At 46.8% G+C, this 19,542-nt stretch overlaps 1 protein-coding gene across 5 annotated transcripts in view; it reads left to right on the forward strand.

Moving 5' to 3' along the window:
- The window catches only part of SH3KBP1 (SH3 domain containing kinase binding protein 1), a 447,635-nt gene that overhangs the window by 379,081 nt on the left and 49,012 nt on the right, over positions 1-19,542 (forward strand). For all 5 annotated transcript variants that reach the window (XM_016195163.2, XM_007538851.3, XM_007538858.3 and 2 more), the window contains 3 exons: positions 3,012-3,063; positions 7,328-7,408; positions 9,976-10,135. In XM_016195163.2, coding sequence (XP_016050649.1) covers positions 3,012-3,063; positions 7,328-7,408; positions 9,976-10,135 — 293 coding nt within the window. The remainder of the gene's footprint in view (positions 1-3,011; positions 3,064-7,327; positions 7,409-9,975; positions 10,136-19,542) is intronic.

The following is a 19,542-nucleotide window of genomic DNA, read 5'->3' on the forward strand; positions in this document are numbered from 1 at the left end:
TTCCACACATGACCAAGGTTATGAGTAAAGATATGCCGCAGGGGCCAGGCAACGGTGCACCTGGTTAAGCGCTCATATTACAGTCTGCAAGGACCCAGGTTCAAGCCCCCTGTTCCCCACCTGCAGGGGGAAAGCTTCACAAGTGGTGAAGCAGGTCTACAGGTGTGTCTCTGTCTCTTTCCTTCTCTACCTCCTCCCCTCTCAATTTCTCTCTGTCTCTATCCAATGATAGATAGATAGATAGATAGATAAATGAACAAATGAATAAATAAATAAATTTTTATAAAAAGGTATGCTGTAACTGATGGGGGAAGGTGACATATTTGAACACAGGATATCATTTTTCATCTGAGATAAGAAGACTGATTTTGTTGGAGTCAGAGAGTGAAGTCAGTCAAGGCAGAAAAAAAAAAGCAGCACAGCATGTAAACGTACTCTGCTGATAAGCAAGGTAGGCTCCTAGCCAACAGTGCTCAAGCATGGTGGCTGCATGACAGACAGCTCCCAGACTGCTCCTTTCCTTTCCCAACTGCCCCACCCACCTGCATCCCCTCTGGGGCAGGACACTGCTCTCACCTCCGGCTGCTTCCTCCGCCATGTTCCAGCACACCCTGGTCAAAACAGCGGGCTTTGTATTCACACGCTGCCACAGCATGATGCCTCCCTCCTGCAGGCTCTTGGGGCTGTGCTGCTCAGCACCACACACTGTTGTGCATACCAAATCTGTCAGGAATGTTTTCTTCCTTTGTACAGTGATCTTGGCAAATACAATGACTCGCAATTGTCTTTTTGTGCTTGGGGCCCTGTGGTTTGAGGCAAAGTTACCAGGGCAAAGGCTTCAGCAAGTGGAGATGCCTGTGAAATTAGTTATAAAAATGTTAAAACCAGAAGGGAGTGAGGAAGAGGCTGGAGTGGGCATTGTGGGGCCTGGCTGGAGATAGACTCAGGCCGCAGAGTGCTGGCAGTTTCTCGAATAAGAAACTATTCTAAGCTTGGGGTCAAGGAGGATGAGTTTGCAGTTTCGACAGTAACTTCATTAGGTAAGCTCACATCTATCCCCTGTCTCATTTATACAAGGAAGGGAGGGAGAAAAGGGAAGGAGTTGAGGTGGCAAGCAAGAAGAGGCTATCAGGAAGGGGAGAGAGTAGTGGAGGATCTGTGAGCCAGAAAGAAACCCATCTGGTGGAGGCATGTATGCAAGGGAGGTGGCCTGATATGGCTGGCTGGCTTGCTCTCTGATAAGCTTGGCTCAGATGGAAAATTGGCTTAGAGAAAAATTTGAAGGAAACATCCACGTCTGCACCATGGATCCTACTAGTCAGAGGACACCATGTAACTATCTTTCTTTGCCATCTTTTTTGCTTTCTGCATGTATTTCAACATACTTGAGCTCATACATACTATAGCTGCAGCTTAATGCCATTTTTTTTTTTACTCTACCATAGTACTTTTATCAACTGTATGTGGTTTGTAGCCTCATGATGCTATCTGTGTCTTTTAGATGTTTTCTGGCAGTATGGAGCCTTCACAGTGGTTAAGAACATGGCTGTGGATCAGACAGTCCTGGGTTGGGCTCACAGGATCCCCTTCCCATCCCCATCAATTAGTAGCCAGATAACCTTGAAAAATGGCATCATTGCTCAAAGCCTCTGTTACTTCATGTGCAAAATGCAGATAATAACATCCCTACTATAAAGCTATCATGAGGACTGAACAAGGCAGTGCTCACCTCTGCCTCCTGAGAGGGGGCGATACTGTCAGCTAGCGCTTCTCACAGGGGACAGGGTCAGCTGGGCAAGGTCTCAGTAGCCACGACAAATAATGCAAAGAGAAGATTGGGAGTGAAGTCTTACTCTGAAGCCCCACTTCCTGCCCACCAAGCTATGCTGCTTATTCAGGGTCACAAGAGTCAGTCACCCAGCTAATGAAGAACAGAGCTGAATGGATGTCACTAGTCCAGAGCCAGCAAGCATACTGTGACACGCTCTGAGAGAATGATTTGTGGGTCTCAGTCTCTAGGTTTTGTTTCAAACCCATTTCTCCCTGTGCTCTGAACTGCATCCACCCTGTGGGCACCTGCTGAGGGTGGGGACCCTCTTGCTGGCCCATGTGACAATGCCACAGCAGTATGTTTTCAGGGTGCAAGGCAGTCTGTGGAAGTTTTTGAAGAAGACAAGTATGTGAGACTCAAGAGAGGGTCTGAAAAAGCTTCATCAGTAACCTGGATCATATGCTTCGCCCTCCTCACCTCATCTTTCTTTAGTGATCCTGACACTGAGATGTTTCTATGCCCTGGTTTAAGATGGTGTCTGAAAATTGTGCCCAGGCTTGCTCCCCCAGCCCCTGAGTCATTTGCCAGTTGAGCAAGGAGGTGACCTGGAACTGGGTCAGGGATGAATGTCACCGATTGCATTTCTGCCCTCATCACCTATACAGTGACAGACATCAGAGGAAAACTGCATCTTACTTCCCAGGGTACAACTCAGTGGGAGTGGGGGGTGGGGGGCCAGAGGCTTCCAGCCTTCCCCAGCTGCAGCCCTTGGCCTCCTTTTGTTGAAAGTCCCACATCCAGAGCAGACCTGATTGAGGGCCATCCCAGTGACTCTTTCTGAATTGCTTGGTTATTCAGCAGATTAAATCTTAATTGCAAATGTAGTTTCAGCGTAGGAGTACCATTGTGCTTACTGGTTTCAGGCTTTTTTTTTTTTTTTTTTTTGCTGAGCTGTGCTTTTCCAGAAAGCTGTTACAGATTTAGAAAGGGGGAAATGGTATTTCATTTGTCCATCAGAGTTTTGTTTTGCAGAGTGAATTTATTTTAGTATTTGTTTGAAGGTCCCTAGAGGAAGACTGGCGTGTGTGTGTGTGTGTGTGTGTGTGTGTGTGTGTGTGTGTGTGTGTGTGTTCAGAATTTCTCTGGATTGTCTAAACTCCATCTAGAAAACTGTGGTCCTTGTATGAATTACCAGACTTGCCAACAATCTCATTTGTTATCGCTTTAATTCATTTTTCAGAGACCTAAGAAGCCACCTCCTCCGTCAGCTCCTGTCATCAAGCAAGGGGCAGGTACTGTGCCTTTCAGTTCTTTCTGCATATATTTACATCATCACTGGGTGAGTTCTATATTCTCCGATAAAAATTGTAGATTTTATCTCCGATTTGGTCTTAACTGCCAGGCTCAAAATATACTGCTGGTTTTCCTACAAACATAAACATATCATTAGAATCTATTCCTGATGCAGCAAAATATTTCAACCTCTCAAAGAGAAAGACTTTTGAAATAAACAAGTTTTGCTTGTTTGACCTGCACTTGAGGAGAAGAATATGATTGTCCTACTTTGCCCAATGGAGGGTCTGCTTGGGGCAAGAATACCTCCACAGGTCAGCGTCACCTGTCACTTCACTTACCCCAGACAAAAAGATGTTTTTACAGCAATGAATGCATTTCCTCTGACTCCTTTTCAATCTTGAAGAGTTCGGTTTACTTTTTCTGTGGAGTTCCAATATTAAGGTTGAATGATGTTGGCCATTTGGTAACTTATTGCACACTGGATTTTTTTTTCCCATTTTATTGGATAAGACTCTGAGAGAGGAGGAGAGATAGAGAGAGATACTTGCAGACCTTCTTAACCACTTGTGAAGTGACCCCCCTGCAGGTGGGGAGCCAGGGGCTCAAATTGGGATCCTTGCATAGGTCCTTGCACTTTGTACTATGTGCACTTAACCCAGTGTACCACCGCCCAGCCCCCATGGATTCTCATACATAAAGATGATCATTCATCATTCCCAACAGAACTCCTCTTCATGATTGTTAAAAATGAATTATGGGAAGGAATTCCTACATGAATAAGTTGAGTGGCATTTTTAGAAATTAACAACTAAAACAGAAGAGTAGGGCTATTTTTAGTTCTAAGTATTTATAATTATGCTATTTCTACAGGACTTAAAATATGAAGAAATTTCCAGATTGGTGTGTTCATAAATTTACTAAAGAGTGATTTCAAGTCATTTTGGCCCACCACGTTGGAGGGCATGGGGCCAGTGGCAGGCCGTCAGCTCAACCCCAAACTCCTTTCCCATTCCCTTCAGCATAGTTGAGTGTTAGAGAGATGAAGCACTGTAATGGGATATTAATTGCCTCTCCTGCTCTGCCCCCATCCTTGTTGGCATTGAGCAGTTTAATTTTGCCACCTAGTGGTTCTGGCTGGGTAAATATGTTCTTACAGCTGACTATTTTCTTAACTCTGAACACCGGGTTCCCTAGAGGCCTTGGTCTCTGATAAGAAACCAAGGAAAGGAGTGCAGTGGCCTAAGGCCCTGCAGTGGCACAGTGGACAAGGAGTGCAGTGGTCTGAGGGGAGACTCAGGTCGCCTCAGACTCCACTCTTAGGGGGAGTAGGTTATCAGTTGTGCCTCCAAGACTGACAACTAAGGTTGTTCTGGATCATTAGGAGACTAGACTGTAACATGGTAGGCAAATTCCTAACCTTTCTTAGCAGTTTTTTTTAATTTTTTAAAATTTTTTATTTAAGAAAGGATTAACAAAACCATAGGGTAGGAGGGGTACATGCCCACCACCCAATCTCCATATCCCACCCCCTCCCCTGATAGCTTTCCCATTCTCTATCCCTCTGGGAGCATGGACCCAGGGTCATTGTGGGTTGCAGAAGGTAGAAGGTCTGGCTTCTGTCATTGCTTCCCCGCTGAACATGGGCGTTGACTGGTCGGTCCATACTCCCAGTCTGCCTCTCTCTTTCCCTAGTAGGATGGTCTCTGGGGAAGCGGAGCTCCAGGACACATTGGTGGGGTCTTCAGTCTAGGGAAGCCTGGCCGGCATCCTGATGACATCTGGAACCTGGTGACTGAAAAGAGAGTTAATATGCAAAGGCAAACACATTGTTGAGCAATCATGGACCATAGCAGTTTTTATCAGAGTTTATGCTGGCTCTCTGCAGGGAAAGCAAGCTGGTACTTAATCTTATGGCTTTCCTGGGACTCCTTACTTGTATCCTGCTGAAAGACGTTTGTGACAGAGCTGTAGATATTTTTCCCATTAACAGTTTTCTTTGTATTTCGTTGTTTGGCCAATAGATCAGATATGGAATGGACAGAAACCAGATACTGTGTTTAACTTAGAGTGAATTGTTAAGGAGAGTTGGATCAATGTATGATCAGTGAATTTATTTCCAGTCCCTTGGCCTCCCATACTGTGTAATTGTGATTTTTCTCTCCAAACACACTCCCATTGGACTAGTCATAAAGTCTGTAGAGCACTCAACCAAGTCCCTAAGTCATTGTCGTACCTGCGGTTGGTTTTGTACTTTAACTATTTTCTAAGTGCTTCTATGTGTCTGAAGCCACTCGCACCCCAGGTAAGAGAACAGCTCTGATCCCTGCGGGTGAAGATGACAGCTAATTGGTATATTTGGGATAAACTCATACTTGAGGGATTCAGGCACAAATAGAAACAACTTACGGGGGAGTCGGGCGGTGGCGCAGTGGGTTAAGCGCACGTGGCGCAAAGCGCAAGGACCGGCGTAAGGATCCCGGTTTGAGCCCCCGGCTCCCCACCTGCAGGGGAGTCGCTTCAGAAGTGGTGAAGTAGGTCTGTGGGTGTTTATCTTTCTCTCCCCCTCTCTGTCTTCCCCTCCCCTCTCCATTTCTCTGTCCTATCCAAAACAACAACATCAATAACTACAACAATAAAACAACAAGGGCAACAAAAGGAAATAAACAAAATTTTTTTTTAAGTGTTTAAAAAAGAAAAAGAAACAACTTAAGGGAAACTATCAGGCACTGTCTCTGCATCCCTCCACTTCAAAGTCTGTTCTAGTTACTATTGCTACATAACAAGCTGCCCTGAATTTGATGTCATAAAATCGTATGCCCGTGAGTTGTGAACTAGAACAGGGCAGAATTGGGATATCTCGCCACTCTGTCCTGTGATGTCTGGGACCTCAGCTGGGCATGCTGCATCTTCCTTGTGATGGTGCCTGCTCCACAGCCAGGTCTGGCTGCCCTTGGCAAGAGTGGCAAGAAGGCTGCGGATCCAGATGTTCAGTGTGTATCCTCTTCAGTGTGGCAGCCTCAGGACTTCTTACATGGGAGTCCAGTACCCCATAGCATGACTTTTTAGGACCTAGCCTCAGGAATGATGTGATATCATATCAGCCTTGGTTTGAAAATAATCACAAGTGTACCCACATTCCAGACAAGGGGATACAGAGCTAACCTCTGACAGCAGGGGTGGCAAACAGTTTGAAGCCTTCCCTTCCTTCCTTCCTTCCTTCCTTCCTTCCTTCCTTCCTTCCTTCCTTCCTTTCCACCAAGGTTATTGCTGGGCTCAGTGCCTTCATGACCCTACTGTTCCCAGCATCCATTTTTAGATAAAGAATAAGAGACAGAAATAGAGGGAGAGAGAGACAGAAAGAGGGAGAGATACCTAAAGCACAGCTCCACCACTAGTGAAGCCTACGCTCCTGTAGGTGAAGCCCAGGGTTTGACTGAACCTGGGTTCTCATGCATGGTATTGTGTGTGCTTTACCAGGTGAGCCACTACCCAGCTCTGAAGCCGTATATTTTACCATTGTGTTGGGGGGGGCGGTTTACCATACAGTTGGAACATGAGTAGTTTCTCATCTCATCATAATAGGTGTCTCCAAAACACTGTCATCTCCAACTTAGATCCTTTCCTACCATCTTACATTAGGACCCTAACCTCCCCCAACACACACACACACACACTCACTCACTCCTGCCCTCCTTCCCCAGAGTCCTTTGCTTTGATGGAATACATCAAACCCAGTCCAAGTTTTACTTTGTTTTCCCTTTCTGTTCTTGTTTCTTCAGTTCCACCTTGAGTGAGATCATCTGATATTCATTCTTCTCTTTTCACTGAAGCCATATTTTAAAACTCAGCAAAATGGAGTCCAAGTCCCTGTAAAATTCATAATTTTTTGTGGAGTACAAAATCCAATGACACCCCCTCATTCATATATTTTGATGGCTGATTATTTGTACACATGTCTTATCCCCACAAAGTAATTTCCTATGACTCTTCTGATGCCTAATCTGACTGGTTACATACCAGACAACTGTAGTGGTATTCTGATAAATGAAGGCTATATAGGCAGCAGACTTAACGACATGGACCAGAAACAGCTCTTGCTCTGTTTTTAAGCTGATTATGTTTGCCAGGCCATAGCAGCATTCAGCTTCAGGGAGAAAATTTATTAATTTTCCTATACTTGATAAATATTTTAAATACTGCTATGTCTGATAATCAAATAAAGAAAGCATTTTCTGATCACTGTTATCCTTTACCCCCTAGGTACCACTGAGAGAAAACATGAAATGAAAAAGATACCTCCTGAAAGACCGGAAACACTCCCAAACAGAACAGAAGAAAAAGGTATGGAATTAATTTTTCCCTGGCATTTCCAGAGTAGCAACAGGAGAGCCTAGCCATCACAGGGCTAGCCAATGTCACCCACAGGATTTGTTTTCTTTTTTTGGACATGTTGATTATGATTTTTATTGCTTTTAATTTCTACAAGCTTTTTAAAAAAATATGTATTCCCTTTTGTTGCCCTTGTTGTTTTATTGTTGTAGTTATTATTGTTGTTATTGATGTTGTCATTGTTGGATAGGACAGAGAGAAATGGAGAGAGGAGGGGAAGACAGAGAGGGAAGGAGAAAGAGAGACACCTGCTTCACCGCTTATAAAGCGATTCCCCTGCAAGTGTCGGAGCCAGGGGCTCGAAGCAGGATCCTTAAGCCAGTCCTTGCACTTTGCGCCACGTGCGCTTAACCCTGCACTACCTCCCGACTCCCACAGGCCTTTTTTATTTGTGATTAATAATGGTTTACAAAATTGTAACATTGCAAAATAGTTCCACATCACACTTATTACCGAACTCTGTGCCCCCCCACCCTCCCACCACAGTTTTCAGAAGTTTTCAGAAGGTCTTAAAGACAGTTTATTTCTATTTCTTTTTTTTTCTCTTCAAGTCTGTGTGTATCAGATCTCTAGATTCCTCTTACAAGGGAAACCATCTGGTAATTATCTTTCATCACTTATTTTGCTAAGCATAGCCACCTCCAATTCCATCCATTTTGTCCTAAAGGACACAATATCATCTTTTTTATTGCTGAGTAGTATTCCATGGAGTTTATATCCTATAACTTCTTTGTCCACTCATGTTGGATTGTTTTTAAATATCCCATTTCTAATGAAGTATGGGCATTAGTGTAGTACTTCTTTGGCCCAGAATCTCTCAGCAAATAGAAAATGACCAGTCCAATGACATAGCGCATAAGGCTCCTCTATCCCCGTCTTCCCGTTGCCATTGCCCTCCCCATGCTATCCTGACATCGGAATGTTGGCCACAACTATGAGTTCATTGAAGGGCCACATGTATCTGCTACTGTTTCCATCCAGCCCTCTCCCATACCTAATTCCCAGAGTGCTCAGTGTCTATTGATAGGTGAACATGGTTTAGGGCAGTTCCCATCCAAACCAAAGGAAGCCCTCTTCCTCAGACACTGCTGAGCCTCTGCTATGTTATGGACATATATCCTCAGTCAAGAATGTTGGCGAGGGGGCCAGAGCTTTCACTTCACCACATGTAAAGACCTCTCCTGGGTTCAAGCTTCCAGCACCATAGGGGAGCACCACACAAGCAGGTGTTGTACTGTTTTTCCTCTCTCTGTCGCTATCTTAAATTGGAAAATCAAGAGTCCACCATGAGCAGTGGAGTTGTGAAAGCATGAAACCCCTGAGTACCCCCACCCAAATAATGCTCAGAAGGCGGGTTCATGACAAAGCTCAGAATTGCAGCTCAGTGCCCACAGTCTCCTAAAGACGGTCACTTGCAGGGAAGTAGCTTAACACATTGCATCCTGTCAGTTTTACAATGCCTTTTGCCTCCTACTATTCCCAGTATTTTGCCCAAAGAAATCTGCATGCTGTGGAAGGACTCATTTTAATAGGTGTCTGAGAGTTGATTGATCACATATTTTATGGCACAAGTGCTGTTATTATTATGAAAGGGAGGCAGAGAAAATGCCATTTTAAAAAGCAGTTATTCATAAGTCACATGGAAAACACTGAATTAATGAATGTAAGTATTTGGCAGTACTCCTTGGTGGCCTCATGAAATCTTATTGTGAAATTTAATATTTTATGTCAATGTGTCAAAAGTTTCACCAGCATCACAAGCTCTTAAGGAGTGATACCTCTTTCTTTCATAGTGAACAGTTAAAACCTTTCACTTCCCTTCCTTTTTGCCATTTATATTCCAGATCCCTGATTACGTGCAAAGCTCCAGCTGTCCACAGAAAGTATTCCAGAGCTAGTTGTTCATGGAAATACTTACCTTCCCTTTGTTGTGTCTTGTTTTAAGTTCAAGCTGCAGAGATTAAGCTCAGGACCTTGTACATGTGAGGCATGCATGCTCTCTGCGCCTGCGTCCTACGGGTTGGTGCATAGGCTTGTACACAGGTCCTCCTGAGTGGTAGCAGTCTTCTTCCTCCCCATGCCCAGCAGGTTCATATTTGCCAGGCTCAAGTCTGCCCCCAAGGGAGGGTCCACCACTTGTGTGGATATGGCATTAACATGTGACAAACAGACATGACACATCCCTACATTGTCACCTACCTACTGGGCCTGCTGAATAAGCCCGTGAAGAGTAGATAGGAGTTTGCTGGGGCTTTGGGTGCAGTGAATGGCAGAACCCTCTAGATGAGCAAAAGTGACACTGAGCTGTGGCTCTGCAGGTTTCTCTTCTCAGACAGACACAACTAAATGATACTCTGTGCCTTCCGGTGTTACTGTCACAAGTGCAGTCTGTAAACCTTTTGTTTGCTTGATTTGTTTTTGTTTTTGTTTTAAAGCAGGAAACAGTCTGTTCCTAAGATGTATCACTTACTCTTCTCTGTTTTGTTTGTTTGTTTGTTTGTTTTTTAAACAACTTAAAGAAAGGCCAGAAAGAGAGCCAAAACTGGATTTACAGAAGCCTTCAGTTCCTGCCATACCACCAAAAAAACCACGGCCACCTAAGACCAATTCTCTCAGCAGACCAGGCGCACTACCCCCGAGGAGGCCTGAACGACCAGTGGGTCCCCTGACCCTTACCAGGTACTGCTCCCTTTGCTTTGGGTATGGGATGGTGTCAGCCACGAGCAAGGAGTAAGGAGCACATAGGCTGTGGGGAGGGAACCAGGCTATCCTGCCGCCTCTAGCAGGGCTGTCTGAAGACTCTGCCACTTTGGTCCTTATCCTTGTGTTCAGAGGGAAGTGGCCATGAGACTGGGAGACAGAACATAGGTTACAAGAGTAGCAGATGAAACTCAGATACCCAGCATCCACGTGTCCTTCAGTCTGGAACTATGGGCACCATGCCCAGAAATTGGCCCTATCCCCTGACCCTCTACCTATTCTGCAGGCCCTCCTCTTCCCCCCCTCCCCCCTCCTCCCCCCTTCCCCTTCTCCTTCTTCTTCTTCTTTCTCCCCCCCCCACACACACAGACACACACGACCCTTCCTGTCCTTGACTACACTGTCCTGTGTGGAGCCCAGGATCCAGCTTGGCAGATGTTCTGGTATGCTTGTCACTGAGCTGTGAGACCCTTAAAGGCAAGGGACACTATTTAGTCAGGCTCACACTCCAGGTTGTGCCTGACAGAATTCATTTGTTCACTTGTTGACTGGATGAATGTGAAATCAGAGTGAGAAGTTGCACCTTCCAGGCCTGAGAGGGCCACCACAAGGCAAGGAAATGGTCTGTTCTCTTCACAAGTGCTTTGCCAGAACTCTCTGCAGTTGTCTCTGTATAACACGGGATGTTCTAATGTTTCCAAACAAGTCAGTGGCCTGGAGGTCTTTACCCATACCTGTCAACACACAGTCACTTACTAGAGTTTTCTTCCTTTGGACTGTTTGTGGGGGTGCCATTTCCTCGGGATCAGGGCAGCCCTTTGGATAACAGGAAGTCTCATTCTGCAGACATTTCCCAGGGTCCAAATACCTGCCTCCATGTAACATTCCCTGGTGAAGCTCATGGGACCAGGATTGCCACTGAGTTGGCCAGTCCCCTTATGTGTTGTGTCTTCTTCTGAAGGCTATTTGCACATGTGCAAGACATGGCCATGTGACAAAAGCCCAAAGTCATAGTAAGTACCACTTCAGTAACATGGTCAGCTCAGAACCTAGCAATCAGAAGAAGGTTGTGTAGACTCATACACACTGCTGGGGGGGGGGGGCATGAAACAGACAAGCGGGGAAAGAAGAGCAGCCAAGGTTGGACATCCCTTTGTGGTAGGTGAAGGTGAAGCAGAGGCCATGTGGCCAGATCTCATCAGTCTGACAGGGACTGCAGACATTGCAATTAAATCAGCTCCCAAACTATCCCTGCTTTTCTTTCTAAAGATCTGAATCCCAGCATAAGTGCCAGTATGATGGATTCTTAACCTTTAGCCTCGTTATGGGATAGGCACAGGCTGGGGAACCCATCCATCAGATCCATGCCAACCTCCAGGCCCAGGGAAAGACCATGTCTCTGCTTAGCTTGTGTCTGCCTCCAGCTTGCCCCCCCATCCAGTGACCAATGGAAAGTATGGGGAGTGAGGACAGTGTTTGGCAGGGGTTTACACAGAAGTCTGCCGGTGGGAAATGCAGCCATTCTTCATGAGGTGTGTGGCTTCCATGCAGCCGGACAGAGATTGGGAAGCCTGGCTCCTACACACCCGTAGGTGGCAGCTTGTACAGTCCTGCAAGGCACTGTTTGCAGAAAGGGGGGAAGGGGGAGGGTAGCCCTGGGCCTCCTGCCTGCCAATCCTTGGCAGTGGCAGACTTGGGAAGTCTGGGAGCCATTTGGGAAGCCAGTGCCCTTCCTCGCCCATTGAGAGGACAGTGTTTCCTGTAGTGTGATGGTTCTGTAACTTGAGCATGTGTCCAAGTCACCTGGAAGACTTTTCCAAACAGATCCCTAGGCCCCAGTCCTGGGACTACTGACTCTGTAGGTCTGGAATAGACCTGAGAACATAGATCCCTTAATATTGAAAGAGAGGGGAAAAAAAGATGCCAAAGTACTGCTCAGTCATATATGGTGCTGGGGATCAAACCTAAGTCCTCATGTGTATTACAGAATTTGTGTGTGTGTGTGTGTGTATGTGTGTGTGTGTGTGTGAGAGAGAGAGAGAGAGAAAGAGAGAGAGAGAGAGAAAGAATGAACTGAGGTCCTTGCCCAAGCATAATACTGTTGAATGGCTTCCCCAACCAGCTTTCCTTTCCTTTGAAAGAATAAGAGGAAAAAGGGGAGTCAGGTGGTGGCGCAGCAGGTTAAGCGCACATGGCGCAAAGTGCAAGGGCTGGCTTAAGGATCCCGGTTCGAGCCCCCGGCTCCCCACCTGCAGGGGAGTCGCTTCACAATAACAACAACAATAACTACAACAACAATGAAAAACAACAAGAGCAACAAAAGGGAAAATAAATATTAAAAAAAAAGAATAAGAGGAATAAAAGGAGAGAGAAAGGGAACAACACCGAAGCAGCAGTCTACTGTCCATGGAGTTCCCTTGGTGCTATCCATGGTTCTCACATGGTTCCAAGGATCAAACCCAGGGCCTCATGCATGACAATGTGTGAGTGTTCATACTGAGCTAGCTCTGCCCAGAATTTACATTCCAACATGCTGCCAGGTGCTACCCTTGCTGCTGGCCCCACCCAAAACTGTGAGAACCCCTGATCTGCGTTCGCCCATTGACAGTGCCCCCTCCTCCCCTGGCCACAGCTGTTGCTGTGCCTCATCTCTCACGCACCTGTTAAAACGCCCCAACTTCAGAGCTCAGCACACTCGTCTTCTGGAAGCATGCCCTTCCCTCTCATAATCACTCTCTCCTCCAAATGCCTAACACCCCATGTTTAGCCTAGTGCAGGGCCCCATGCTGAGCCACTTGGGATGCTCACACCCCCGGACTGCTTTACTGGATTTAAAGCAGATCAAGATGTGTTTTGTCATCTCCACATGCTTTACAGGCTGCAGCATATGGTAGTGGCTCAGTTAACACACTTGTCGAGTGTCATGGTTCCTGAAAAGAGAGAGGTGTGCGTGCCAGGCCTGCGTCTTGCTCTCTTTAGCCTCTCCTTTTGTCCTTCCCGGTCTCTGGATGAACCACAGGTTTGCGTAGAAAGACATTTCTGAAAATCAGGGAAAGGTGTACTGTTTCCCAGTACTTCGTGCACTTCTTGGTGTTTGCTAAATGATTGCATTGGACAAAGAAGCCGTATCTTGCTTCATGAGCCTGTTTTATTTTGCCAGATTAATTGAAATGAGATTGTTAATTTTGTCCAAACAGTTTAGTACCTGTGGTTCTCTGGAGAAAAGGGGACATAGGCTGTGTGGAACCCAGTCATCACCAGGATTCTCCTGAACAGCTGGATAGCTAGATGGGTGGATGAGTGGATGGATGTTTGAACAAATGGATATACAGCCATTGTTTGCCATTCTTGCTGGGAACCAGGCCTGACCTCTCCAGCCAGCCAAAAAGTTCACTGCTAAATCTGGCTTCCAGAAGAAATTCATTTCTTTTTTTAAAAAAAAGTTTACTTTTTATTATCTTAGTGTGTGTGTGTGTGTGTGTGTGTGAGAGAGAGAGAGAGAGAGAGAGAGAGAGAGAGAGAGAGAGAGAAGAAAGAAACCAGAGGGGACCAAATGGTGGTGCACCCAGTTAAGTGGACATATCACCATGTGCAAGGACCAGGGTTCAAGCCCTCACTCCCCATCTGCAGAAGGGATATTTCATGAGTAGTGAAGCAGGTCTGCAGGTGTGTCTAGGAGATAATGGCCAGAAGGAGAGAGGGTTACTTCCAGTTCCAAGGTGGGGGGGGTCTGAAGATGAATAGGTCCACAGAGAGGGGGCTGTGAATGTGAGTGACTGAAGATGAATGAAGGGACCGGGGGAGGAGGGGGGCAGGTGCTGGGAACAGAGTGACCACATGATTTTCAGAGGCTCAGGAAGATGGCAAGAGCTGAAGTAGAGTGAGGCTGATGTTCTAGTTGTCCCAGATGGACATCAAAGTATTCAGGGAGTTACTGACAGTAAGTGGTAAGAGAGATTCACAGTGGCAGGAGGTGGCGCAGTTAGTAGAATGCACACTACCCTGTGTGAGACCCTGCGTTCAATCCCTAGCACCCTGTGGCAGCACCCTGGACAGCACTGAATGAAGGGTCATTTGTGGATGGTGGAGTGGTGCTTTGGTTTCTCTCTCTCCACCATTAACTCCCTTCTTTCCCCTTCTCTAAGAAATATAGCATGGGGAGTCGAGCGGTAGCACAGTGGGTTAAGTGCACATGGCTCAAAGTGCAAGGACCTGTTTAAGGATTCCAGTTCGAGCCCCCGGCTCCCCACCTTCACAAGCGGTGAAGCAAGTCTGCAGGCATCTATCTTTCTCTCCCTCTCTGTCTTTCCCTCCTCTCTCCATTTCTCTGTCCTATCCAATAACAACGCCATCAACAACAACAATAACTACAATCACAAAAAAACAAGGGAACCAAAAGGGAATAAATAAATAAATATTTTAAAAAATGAAAAAAATGTAGCATGAAAATGAAAAGCTCTCTAGTCAGGTGGTGGAGCGCCCGTCAGTGTGGAGGTCCTAGCTGTGCAGCAGTCAGTAACTGTGGCTCTTGTGTCCTGGAGAGCACTGCCCCTGACTTGAGCAGTGGAAGAGGCAGTGGCAGAGGAGGGGCCCCAGGGAGAAGACGGGCAGGTGGGTCTTGGACACCAGACTGTAGGCAGGACATCTAGTGGCTTTTCAGATGCATAGCACTTGGAGCTGGCCAAGATCCCCTCAGATTTAACACACCAGGGCTGGAGGTGCTGCTGCAGGAACAGTCGCAGGGGGCCTAGTGAGGACCAGCAAGGAAGACTAACACTGCAGCGTAAAAACTGGAATTGCAGATGTCAGAGAAACACTGGGAGTGAGTGACTGTTAAGCTGAGACATTTGAGTTTGAGGCAAGATGAAGTAGACATTTATATGCCAGATGTCAGGAAGGGCAGCTGTCTCTCCTGAGACCATGCTCTGAGGGTCTCATTTTTGTGGCTGGGTGATTAGGTGCCCTCTTGGAGCTTGGCGATCTCCTGTATTCTGAGTTTCTTTGCAAAGCTGCCTACTGAGAAGACATTGTTTGGTTCCAGAGTGTCGTTGGCCTTGTTTTCATGCAAGTTGGGACCAAGATATGCCTTTGGAGAGTTCAGGAGAAAAGGCTTGGGGGTCAGAGCTATAGGCTTTTGGCCCCTGGATGGCAGTTCCCAGCATGGCCTGGCCATGATGGCACCAGGGTCCAGTGGAGACGACTGCAGAGAAGCCAGGATCCACAGGGGAGAGAAAAGACATGGGGCTATTGGGACCAGGTGGTGGCGCACTTGGTTGAGCGCACATGTTACAGTGCGCAAGGACCCAGGTTCAGGCCCCTGGTCCCCACCTGCAGGGGGAAAGTTTCACAAGTGGTGAAGCAGGGCTGCAGGTGTCTCTCTGTCTCTCGCCCTCTTTGTCTCTCCCTTCCTCTCAATTTCTGGCTGTCTCTATTCAATAAATAAATAAATAAATATACTAAAAAAGTTTCATAAGAAAAAAAAAGACATGGAGCTATTCAGAGGGCAGCTAGAAGATGGCATGCTGGAAGCTAGAAGGGAGTATGGAACACTCTGGCCCAGGTTTCTCATGAGCTTTGGGGTCACCTGAGGGACTTGTTGAAGATGAAGATGGCTGCTTGCTCAGGTTTCTAATTTCAGCCTGAAATGTTGCATCTCTAGCAAGTGCCTGCTGCTGACCAGCTGCCTCCACTGGAGGGCTCCCCGTCACTGGGCAGACTGAGGGCAGGCAGTGCTCATTGGCTCAGCCTGGGTTTGGTTCCAGAGTGTTGGCCTTGTTTTCATGCAAGTTGGGACCAAGATATGCCAGGGAGCCGTTTCTGTGCAGCGGTTTGGGGATACGAGGCAGACTTGGGCTTGTTGAGGAAAGAATGAACGTGCAGCCACATGTATAGACTCGTCTTATGCACTGAGTTTGGAAAAAAAAGTGAAAAATGGGTGCTAGGTGTGGATTAAGTAGTGGGGTGTGTGTGTGTGTGTGTGTGTGTGTGTGTGTGTGTGTGTTCGTTCCCTGGTTGCAGGTATTTATCAAGTGCCTGCATTTATTTGGTCAGGCCCTCTTCTAGACAGGAATTGACTATAATAACAGGGCACATGTGGCTCCTGCCTACCCAATACTTACTTGGGCCTTGGAACCAGGGTTGCCAGGCTCACACGGCAGCCCCCGGCCTACTTCTCCTGTGATTTGGGGGAAGATAGACACCTCCCTGCAGCACAGTTTCCACCTGTGCAAAGTGGCACCCTCAGATGTGCAGATGGAAACGAGAAGCTGCGCCTCAGGCCCAAGCTCATCCCTTGGCACTCGAGAGGCTGGCACCTAGCCAGTCTGTGCCTCCTGCTTCTCCTCCTTCGCCAGCTCAGTGGGTGACTGGTTCGCCGAGGCGTGCCCATATGGTGGCATGCAGCTCATGCTCCGTAGCCTTAGGGGAGTGAGGGGACTCTTTGGGAGGGCCCCAGGGGGTGGAAGCTCCAGCAGACTCCCCCATCAGTACTCAGAGAAGGTCAGCAGCTGAGGGAGACCATTGGTGGGGGGACAGTGGACACTCTCAGGGCTCGAGAGATGATGCCTGTGGTGTCAGAGGGGTGTCTGTACTATTTCCTGACCGCAGTTCCCTTGCGTGCCCCATCTCCTCTCTTTTCCTCTCTTTACCCACACCTGGAAGCACCCTTACTCCTTGGAGAGCATAGCCATAGGGCCCTGTTGACGTTCCCACCAGTGGTGGCCAGAATCTGGGGTGGAAACAGGGTGAAGTAGAGACTTTGCATGTGTGCAGAACTATCTGACCTATAGAACACATTCTCCACTGATTATTCTAAATATTTGTTTATTTACTTATTTACTTTTAGATAGAGAAATTGAGAGGGAAAAGGGAGAGAGAGAGAAAGAGACAGGGAGACTCCTACAAGTACTGTTTCAGTGCTCATGTGTTGGTATGCTTCTAATTCTGTTTTTAAAAACCCCTTCTGTTTCATTTGGTTTAATCCCCCCTGCATTCTATTTACATAACACTGTATTCTATTTACATAACCTCTGTTAACAAGCACCACCCTCCCTCCAGGGCATTGGTGGTTCAGTGGTAGAATTCTTGCCTGCTCCGCCCCCTCTCCTTGTCATACCCTGATTTTCACCAGTCACTTTTCTCTCCACCCTCTCTGCGTAGCATCCTGTTCCCACCCTACTGGGCTAGTATATTTATAAGGACAAGATTGTTTGTAGTTTTTAGTTTAGCTTAGCTTGGTATAGATTGCGCGTCCTGCATGAATAAAGAGATACTGCGTACAACCCAGCCATGAGTCCCGGGTCGTCTGTTACCCGCCCGTGAAGCCAGCCCAGCGAAAACAATACTCATGAAGCTTCCCCACACAGGTGGGGACCAGGGGCTTGAACCCCAGTCCTAGTCACACTGTAATGTGTGTGCTCTATCAAGTGTGCCACCACCCAACTCCTCCACTGGCTATTTCTTTGAATATTGATCCTCTAAGTAACACCCCACAAACTTTTCTCTCAGTTGGGTCACAGTGCAGTCCTCCTGCTCTGGGCACTGCTTGAGAGCTGGGTTTGCACAGAAGGTGCAGTGCAGTACGGTGCAGGGGAGAGCTGCCAGAAAAAGCACTCTTCCCCTGGCCTCACTCAGGCTGTCACACATTTGAATGTGAAGTTCATGGGACTCGTGGGATATTGTGAGCCACTGGGTAGGATTAGAAAGTGGCACCATATATCCTGGCAGGGCCTTTTGATCTGCATTTTTGGAAAGGGGAGGCAGGTTCTTCCTGCCCTCCCACTGCTGAACACAGGAAGCCCAGGCCACCGGCGTCCAGTGGTTGTCCTTTACTGGGTGCCATCCCTGTACAGAATGACTCTTCCTCATGAGCAGAGCCTTCTTTTAGTTGTTTGAGAGAGCAAAGCATCTACAGAAGCATAAAGAATCAACAAGAGGGAATAAATAAATAAAATAAATATTTTTTAAAAATTTAAAAAAAAAGAAGCATAAAGAATGTGCACTGGCTTCTCATGCCCTCACTGCCCTCCTATGAGTGGTGGACGGAGACTGGCCCAGCCACCAGCCAGTTTCCATCGTATTTCCACTCTGCTACCAGTCAGCTAGTCAGCTAGTCCTAGGAGCACAGGGCCCTTGGGGGAGGTGGAGCTTGGTAATCTGTACCCCACTTCAACAGTCAGTACCCCAGTATGAGAGGTTGCAAGTGAGTGAGGAAGGTGGAGAGAGTGGTGGCTGGCTTCCATGCATTTCACCTTGGAATGTGATGGACCTGTGACTATCCTTCCAACTATAAACATGGTGGTTGGGCAATTGGAGGTGGTCAGAATACAAGGTTGAAGAGCTGGAAAAAGAAGGGAAGCTGGGTGACTTAGTTTTTTAGAATCACCACATTTGACATCGCTCATTGACCTTAGAAGTTGCCTGTCACCAGCTGGGATGAAAGCTAGGGGGTCAAGAGTGGGTCACCATGTGCACCCCAGTAGTTTCCAGAGTACAGGAGATGGATGGGACTTTGTCTTATAAAAATTTTATCTATGGTTTAGAGAGACCAGAGCACTGCTGGGTTCCATGCTGTGCCAAGGATAGAACCCAGGGCTTCATACATACAATTCCTGTGCTCAATCCACTGAGCCATCTCCCTGGCCACAACTTTTCTGTTTTGTTTTCATTCTTTTTCTTGCCAGAATCTGCCACCTTTACACTGTTATATTGCCACCAGGGTTACCGCTGGGTCTCAGTGTATAATCAGTTCAACACCCACCACCAGAGTTCTGTGTCCCCCACCTTCCCATCTCCCAGAGACAACCCCCATAGTTCTCACAAGTCTTAGAAACAGTTTGCTTGCTTCTCTCTCTTTTCTTTTTTTCTTTTCTTTTTTCTTGCAAGTTCGTGTATATAAGTTCTCTAGATTCCATATATGAGTGAAACCATCTGTCTTTCATCTCTTTACTTACTTCATTAGGCATAATCATCTCCAGTTCCATCCATTTTGTCCCAAAGGACACAACATTGTCTTTTTTGATCACAGAAGAGTATTCTATGATATATATCCCATAACTTCTTTAGCCAGTCATCGGTTGATAGACATTTAGGCTGCTTCTGCTCTGGCTATTACGAATAATGCAGCTATGAACATAGGGGTGCATATGTGGGACTGTGTTTTAAGAACTGTTTAGGGTCTGGGAAGTGGCACACTTGGTTAAGCACACACGGTACAATGTACAAGGGCCTGGGTTCAAGCCCCCCAGTCCCTACCTGTTGGGGGGAGTTTCATAAAGCTGTACTATGGGTTTATCATCCCTATCTCCCCTTCCTTCTCAATTTCCGTGTTTCTATTCAATAAATAATAAATAAAATATTTTTAAATTATTTACTCATAAGAGAGGACA

Source organism: Erinaceus europaeus, chromosome X (assembly GCF_950295315.1).
Source record: "Erinaceus europaeus chromosome X, mEriEur2.1, whole genome shotgun sequence".
Lineage (NCBI taxonomy): Eukaryota > Metazoa > Chordata > Mammalia > Eulipotyphla > Erinaceidae > Erinaceus > Erinaceus europaeus.